Source organism: Prosopis cineraria, unplaced genomic scaffold (genome assembly GCF_029017545.1).
Source record: "Prosopis cineraria cultivar Desert tree isolate PC_DT_omini unplaced genomic scaffold, ASM2901754v1 PC13, whole genome shotgun sequence".
In the NCBI taxonomy this organism is placed as follows: Eukaryota; Viridiplantae; Streptophyta; class Magnoliopsida; order Fabales; family Fabaceae; genus Prosopis; species Prosopis cineraria.
The window spans coordinates 3,068,620-3,076,818 of record NW_026555344.1 but is presented as its reverse complement, the minus strand read 5'-3'; the positions used below and the strand labels follow the sequence as shown (position 1 = coordinate 3,076,818).

General features: G+C 36.7%; 1 protein-coding gene across 1 annotated transcript; it reads left to right on the top strand.

The window, feature by feature from the left end:
- Nucleotides 1–1,841: 1,841 nt before the first annotated feature.
- On the top strand, nucleotides 1,842–6,703 carry LOC129290918 (CDPK-related kinase 3-like). Its single transcript, XM_054927983.1, has 7 exons — nucleotides 1,842–2,650; nucleotides 4,248–4,378; nucleotides 4,922–4,963; nucleotides 5,051–5,159; nucleotides 5,286–5,364; nucleotides 5,744–6,040; nucleotides 6,663–6,703. The coding sequence occupies exons 1-7, from the start codon at nucleotides 2,093–2,095 to the stop codon at nucleotides 6,701–6,703; spliced, it is 1,257 nt and encodes a 418-aa protein (XP_054783958.1). The 5' UTR covers nucleotides 1,842–2,092.
- The last annotated feature ends 1,496 nt before the right edge of the window (nucleotides 6,704–8,199 follow it).

Here is an 8,199-nt window from a genome sequence, read left to right as displayed (position 1 = left end):
TTTATTTTATTTGGACATAGGTGATCATTATTAATTGGTTACCAAATCATCTCTTAAGGGAAAAAAGGAGAGCTTTCGAATACTGATGGCGATATTTATGTGACGAGATTCTTTCCCCAAAAGATATGCAGTTAAAAGGGTGAAAGTATAACAGCTCTTCGGAAAACCTATTCAGTTTTTCTTAATTATATTTATAGGCTTAAATTATTGGAAAACTATTTAATAAGTTAGTCTATGTATAACAACAACAATATAAACTGCATATTGTATTTATACACATTAATTTTGTTATAGACTAAGCGTATTATTTTTTTATAATAAAATGTAATAAACTGATTCCATATAACCAAAAAAATTATTTCTCCTCTTTAAAAATATAAAGTATTTTTTGAAAAATTGGATGTTAAAAAATATAAAGCATTTTTAATTTTTTAAGGTGTAATCATTGCTTTTTTTCAATAGTACTCCTATTGATAATAACTTTATATTTATTGTAAGTATTTAATAGGAATAAATATAAAAGATATGATTGATTTGAAAATAAGTAACTATTTTATTGAGAAATAAAATTAATTAAAAATATATTATATTTTTAAATAAAGAGAGTATGTTACAACTATTTATACAAAATTGAATAATTGACATATTAAAAAGTATCTTTATAATTAATTTAGTCCACCTAGCTTACCAAATTCAATGGCTAGTATAGCCTCTCTGCCATGGGATATTTTCCTTTGCAGTAATGTCTTTATATCTAAGAAAAGAATAATAAAACAAAAGAAAGAAGATAGTCTCCTTCCTTTTTTTTTCTTTTTATTTGCAAACAAGATTACAAAAGAACCAAATTAAAAAACTAACTGAGCACAATCAAAAGAAGATATTATCCTTCGTTCCTTCTTGTTGCTGGAAATGAATAGCATAATATTATTTTAAAAGTGCTTTGCAATTTAGGATGTAGGAAACAGTAGTTAAACAATGTAAATTTCATTCTGACACTTTAATTGTTTTATATTCAATCATCATTGTTAAAAGTTTTAATATTAAAAACATTTTCTATTTTGTGCCTTTTATTCTGCACCGTTATTTCTTAATAATATAAAAATCTTCCATCTATAAAAATGAAGATCCGGGGAAGATTTATTTCTTTAATCAATATTAGCATTTTACTTCTTAAAATATGCATTATCCCGTAAAATGAATTCAATTTATTGACTGGGAAGGCAACAGAATACGATCAGATCCGTACCAAACCACGTCCCGCGTCGAACCACACCTCGTTTCGAACCTTCTGACCAGCCTATGTTCTTCCTCTTCAACCTTCCCCAGCTCTTTATTCCCTCCAAGGAAATCTACTTTCATCATCGCCTGCATCATCCAGTAGATCCCCTATTCTACTCTACTCTCCCATCTCTGGCCACGTGTCTTCTTAGGGTATTTACGTCTTTCAACGTCAGCTACAACTAATGTTCCTGAGTCCATGGGCCCACTCTTACACCAGCCTCCAGTGAAGAGAAACCCACCCTTCCCATTTTTAAACTTTCCTTCCTTTTTTTCCCTTCTTTCTTGCCCCATTTTGTTTTTGTTTTTTGTTTTAAAATCACAATAACTGCAACGAAAGTAGCAAAAGACAAAACGAAAGGTACTAGGCAGCTTACACCGGAAAACTATCCCATATAACAGGAAACACATCGATTTGGAGAATCAACGGCTGTGATTATCGCCTTATTCTCGATATTCACATGTTGGACACAGATCGTAGGTCTACTGGGGTCCTCAGGATTTTCCATTCCGTACCGCGAAGTTGCTTGCAATTCCCGCCTAATCCTTTAGCGTCACACTCGCCTTTGTTTGTTAACAGACCTTGTCTTGCTTTCTCTGTCTCATTCTCAGTCTCTCTCCCTCTTTCGTTCTTCTTTATCTCTCTACCTGACTGAAATTCTCCTTCTTTAACGTTTTCTCGTTGTAGATCTCTCTCTATTTCGCGTAAATTTCCGGCGAGAATTGAATCCAGAGGGTCCAGGGTCATTGGCCGTCCGATGTGTGGACTTTGACTGAGCGCTGATCAGATACAGAGCCGGAGCTAGCTCTTCCTATGGGGCAGTGCTACGGCAAGACCAATCCCACCGCTGAAAATGACGGTGCCGCAAACACAACCACCATTATTGGCGATTTCGGTGGCCCTCCGCAGTCGCCTCTGCCGTCAGGAAGCGGTGGCAACGGGCTTCCATCGGTGAAGAACACGCCTGCCCGATCGTCCAACGCGAGCCCGTGGCCGAGCCCGTACCCGCAAGGCGTCAACGCAAGTCCGTTTCCGGGTGGGGTGTCGCCGTCGCCGGCGAGGACATCGACGCCCAGGAGGTTTTTTCGACGACCGTTCCCTCCTCCGTCGCCGGCGAAGCATATCAGAGCGTCGCTGGCGAAGCGGCTTGGGCACGGGAAACCCAAGGAGGGCCCGATCCCCGAGGACCGTGGGACAGAACCGGAGCAGGCGCTGGACAAGAGCTTTGGGTATAGTAAGAATTTTGGAGCTAAGTATGAGTTAGGAAAGGAAGTGGGAAGGGGCCATTTTGGTCACACGTGCTCTGCAAGGGGCAAGAAGGGAGAGCTCAAAGACCATCCTGTAGCAGTGAAAATCATCTCGAAGGCGAAGGTATAATGTCGTAAATTTTTTATTTCCTGCAAATTGAAGTTGGCTAGTTTTATAATCAATCTTAGTTCATCTTTTTCATGTTTTTGGTGTGATATTCGGAGTATTGATGGTAAGTTTCATGATCTTGAAATGGTCAATCTTCTCTGACACGATCTTTCGTTTAAATTTTTTTGTATTTATATTTTCTGGATTTTTTCTCTCTCTCGGGGAGCATGTCTGGCTAGTTGATTCTGATAAATATTGGACTCTTATGGCGTTTGAACCCTTTTGGTTGGCGTTAGTTACATTTGAATTTCTTGTGTTTGATTGATCTGTTGCCTAGAACCTGAGAGAATCTTGGTTATTTGAGAATGATGCTTGTGCTGTAGTTTAGCATTGTTTCTTTTAACCCCTTGGTGCCTATCGAACTGAAATGGATGGTAGGATATCCGACAAAAGTACAGACGTTCCACCAGATTGAAGTTCTGAAATTTGTACTTGATGCCCTGGACACTAAAATCTAACGGTAGAAAAATGATTATTCTGGAATTCAATAGACATGATTAGCATCACTCTCAACTAGACACTTTTCTGTGAGATTTTCATATATATATATATATAGCACTTCAGGAATTTGACGTGGGTAGCCTGACATTAGAGTTATTTGTCTTTTTTTCTTTGGAATTTTCTTAGACTAATCATGATGCTTCACTGAGGCAGTGGAGTGGAACATGTGATATGAGAGTTTCTAAGGAGTGTCAGTGTGTCCCTATAAAAGTTGTAAATAGCGCAAAAAAATCAGAAGTCATTTTAGTAATTACTGAGTCAAGCTAGCAATGGCATGAGATCTCCCTAGGTCCTACCTTGTCTGTTACATTTGGACAGATTTGATGGCATTGCATCTCTTTAGTTTGTTTGTGGTGGTGTTGATAAAGAAAGGTTTTTTGTGAACTGTATAGAACAATAATTAAAATATTTACATACAAGTATTCGTATATACAATGCTCGCCCGCGCGCGTGTCCGTGGAATAAATGATATAGGAGAAGTTCTTGTTCTTGACTGACAGTTGTAACCACGAAGGATTATAAAATAGCAGACCCTTTATCATGTGAATACGTGTAGGTGTTGTATTGCATTTGTTGCTCTGGTGGTAGTTGAATATAAAATTTGATTAGGATTAATTAGGAACATAAAGCTGTTAAAATGGAGGCTTGATCAACGATTGATTGGTGTTGATGACAAGATTATGAGTTTTCCAACCTGGATTCCTTTGTGACCAAAAACATCTTACAAATGTGTCATATTTCAGTACTTATTTTTCTCTTTAGCGAAAGTCCATTCATTCTATTATAATCAAGTGCTTTGTTTATTTGTAAAGGCATTTGATTTATAAATACCCGGTGTTAAGATCTTTTCTAAGGAAGTGCATGTTAGTATACTGTTGATTTCATGGTTATTCCAACATGCAATGTAAGCTCATTTGTTGGATAGGTCATACAATATATGTGCCTTTAGTTAGTATTACTGCATACTATTTTGTGAAGCCATAATTTTGCAGCTTTATTTAGTAATTCTTGTTAAACCAACTGCTGCATCTTAATAAGATTTATTTGGCAGATGACAACAGCAATAGCAATTGAAGATGTTCGAAGAGAGGTGAAGATGTTGAAAGCTCTATCCGGCCATAAGCATCTTGTCAAATATCATGATGCTTGTGAGGATGCCAACAATGTGTACATAGTTATGGAGTACGCCTTTTATCCTGTATTCATTATTATTTAGATGAAGAATTTGGTAGCATCTTTGAAGTGAAGCACTGAATTTTATCATGTTTTTTCTGGGTGCTATTTTCAAGCAATCAAATTGAGGTACAGAAGTAATCTTTTACTCTGATACCCCATTCCTCAAATTTAGAACTTAACCCTTGCTTTTAGGCAAAGCTTGACTGATTTAAGTAGCAAGACCTTTAGTGGTAGTGTTACAATAACATGTTGTGTCCTTTTATTGTTGTCGTCATCGTCATGATTTGTTGCTGCCTTGTTACTTTCTACAATCAATTTCCTGTTTCCCAGTGTTGATTCCTTTTTTTGTATGATTTCCCTAATTAATAGATGGTTTAAATGAGGTCAGCCACACTCTTTAAATACTTGATTAGAAATATTAAATCCTTTGTTCAACATGGATTTTGATTATGGTTTTTCTTATTTTATGGTTGAATTGTGGGGAGCATGCATCTTCTAATTGTAGCTTCATAATATAGTGATCTTTCTGAGCTTTTTTTATCTTGTCAGATTGTGTGAAGGGGGGGAGCTTCTTGACAGAATTTTGTCAAGGTTAGTTTTTCCTTTGTTATTGTTGTGATCTTTCTAGTTGATATGCTCTCTTAGTATTTTGATTTAAAATTTTTTCCTCTATTATAGGGGAGGCAAGTATACTGAGGAAGATGCAAAAGTTATAGTTTTGCAGATTTTAAGTGTTGTTGCTTTTTGTCATCTCCAAGGTGTGGTGCACCGTGATCTAAAGCCTGAGGTTGTGCTTTAAATCTTGTCCCTGTAATGATTTGCAATATTGACATCTAATTATTTTCTTAATCCAACTTGTGCACCCACATGGAAGAATTTATGGAGCCTTGCTGGTTTTGCTCTTCTTTTACAGAATTTTCTGTTCACTTCACGAAGTGAAGATGCTGATATGAAGCTTATTGATTTTGGTCTCTCTGACTTCATTAGACCAGGTTAATAATCAAAGTCATCCTTGATTTCATCTTCCAGGCATGCCAATCTTTTTTTAATAGAACATGGGCAATTTCTAGTAAACATAAACCTCACCTCAATATTGCGGCTACTCTTAGCATAAGGATCTTTCTTAAACCTGTGTTTTGACTAGTGAAACTATTTTCTTTTCAAATGGGTATGCATTCAAAACATACAGCTTCCCCTCAATTTCTTTACTTTGCTGTGTGTTTCATGGGTCCCTTGATTCAATTGCTCATCTATTCTGTCTTTGAACCATTGAAGAACATGTATGAAATCAATACAATTAGGATCCTTAAGAAGTTATTTTCCTCATCTATACTTACATCTCTCAACTCCTTCCTGGATGTTTATGTGCAGATGAAAGATTGAATGACATCGTTGGAAGTGCCTACTATGTTGCACCTGAGGTCCTTCACAGATCATATAGTCTGGAAGCAGATATATGGAGTATAGGTGTTATCACCTATATCTTGTTATGTGGAAGTCGACCTTTCTGGGCTCGAACAGAATCTGGAATTTTTCGTGCAGTGCTCAGAGCTGATCCTAATTTTGATGACTTGCCTTGGCCTACTGTATCTGCAGAGGCCAAGGACTTTGTAAAAAGGCTTCTGAACAAGGATTACAGGAAAAGAATGACTGCTGTCCAAGCTCTAAGTAAGTTTTCACATCTGTTTGCCCATAAGCTGGAGGGTTTTAAACATGACAACACTGGCCTTTTAGATGGTAATATTCTTAATGACGCATAATGATAAGCATGTTGACAGGATTTTTTTTAAAAATTAAATAAAATAAGGCAACTTTGTTGATTATGGGTCCACCTTCTGATTTCGTACTAATTTGGATACTTAGAGTGTGAAGCCTATAAGTGTTTCCATAGCAAGAGAGAAATAAAGAGAACAAAGTGGATGGAAAGATGGGAAGTAGCCCCATATACTCACTGTGTGTTACTCCTTTTTACTTTAGAGCACTTTTAATTGTTTTACACTTGAGGGGATCCAAACTCAGAAACCAGTACTATATAAATCCCTTGTCTCTTGTCTTTGTATCCATAGTTAATATATATAATATATATATATATAAGTCGATGTTGTTACTATCGAGCCATTTTATCGTATGTTCCATGACCCATGCCTATCTGGAGTATTATTATACTTTGTACCTCTTCTGACATGTCTTTTGGATGCATTAATTATAGATGTAGATTATGGGTCTGACCTTAAAAGCGTTTTTCAATAAAAATTTTAAAATTATCAATGCAACGCCTGTGTAAATGCAGCTCACCCTTGGCTGAGGGGGACAACCGTCCTATACCTTTAGATATATTAGTTTACAATTGGTGAAGTGTTATCTTCTTGCAACACCCATTCAAACGAGCAGCACTAAAGGTACTATTTATTTCATTTCCTTAGATATGCTCATGCTGAATCTTTTGTTTCTTGTTATTACATTCTCTCTCTCTTACACACACACACGTGTTTACATTGATACATATATGAGATGTTTTAAATATTTTACTGATATTTTCTATTTATTACTTCCTTCATGTATATGCACATTTTTTTTCCATCTGGTGAGAATTATCTTATATATAAATTTATAATTTAGTATTCTTGACTAAAATAGATTCAATTGATTTTGGTTTGTGAAATCCTTGACATTATAACGCCCCCCCCTCGGGTTTTGGCCCCTTTTCATAAATCTTTATTCCGAGAACATGCTCTTGTATACCTGGAGGTAGTTGCTTGACATTCACCAGGGATGCTTATTTATTTTAAAGAAAATCTCTTTCAATTTGATTTTCTTGAACATATTGTTTCTGTCAACTCAAATTTGAAGATGTTCTATTATTAATTTCCTTTTTCCCTGTATGGTAACTCATCTTCCTTATTTTCTCCAATGCAGGCCCTTTCAAAAGCCTTGTCAGAAGATCAATTGGTATATCTGAGAGCACAATTCAGATTGTTAGAACCAAATAAAGACGGCTATGTCTCCCTTGACAACTTAAAATGGTTATAACTAGCCCAACTTTCTCTGCCATATAGTTTGCTCTCGTCATGTTTGCATGAGTGCTTGTGTTCCCTGGATTTCCTTTAGCGTGTTTTAATCTCGTCATGATTCACTTTCTAAGTGATTTGCAGGCTCTTGTACGTAATTCAACCAATGCCATGAGGGAGTCAAGGTTTCTAGATATTTATACATACGGTGAGGAATTATCCTGTGCAAATATCTTTAACAAATTGGGTTGCTGCAATTTGCTTTATTGTGCTTGAGTTCCTGGATTTTTTCGAAAGTTGTGCTGATAGGAATTTTCCTGCTATAAGTTGTGAATATAAAAGGTTCTGGAGAACATGTACACGGCCATATTGTATTGATGACATAACGTGCAACTGCTTTGCCTTGATAAGTTCCTGCTTTGGAACATTTGAGTCAAGCTTTAGGAACTTCCCTGTCAAGTGCAGACTTGAAGATGTCTTGGAATTTTTTGGTACCAGAGCATCCAAGTCTGAGAATGATTTCTGGAATGGAACCCCTTGCTATAACGTGAAGCCTATTACCCCTGGAGCTCTGCTTTGTGGCTTTATTTATGAACGAGACAAGAAAGTGCTCGCTCTGTATCCATACTTGACAGTAACTGATATATTATCTTTTGTTTGTTTGCCTGAACAATTTGGTAGATGGAGCCGCTTGCCTATCGGAAGATGGACTTCGAGAATTCTGTGCAGCCGCAATCAGCACATACCAATTAGAGGCACTTGACACGTGGGAGCACATTGCCTCCACTGCTTTTGAGCATTTTGAGAGAGAGGGCAACC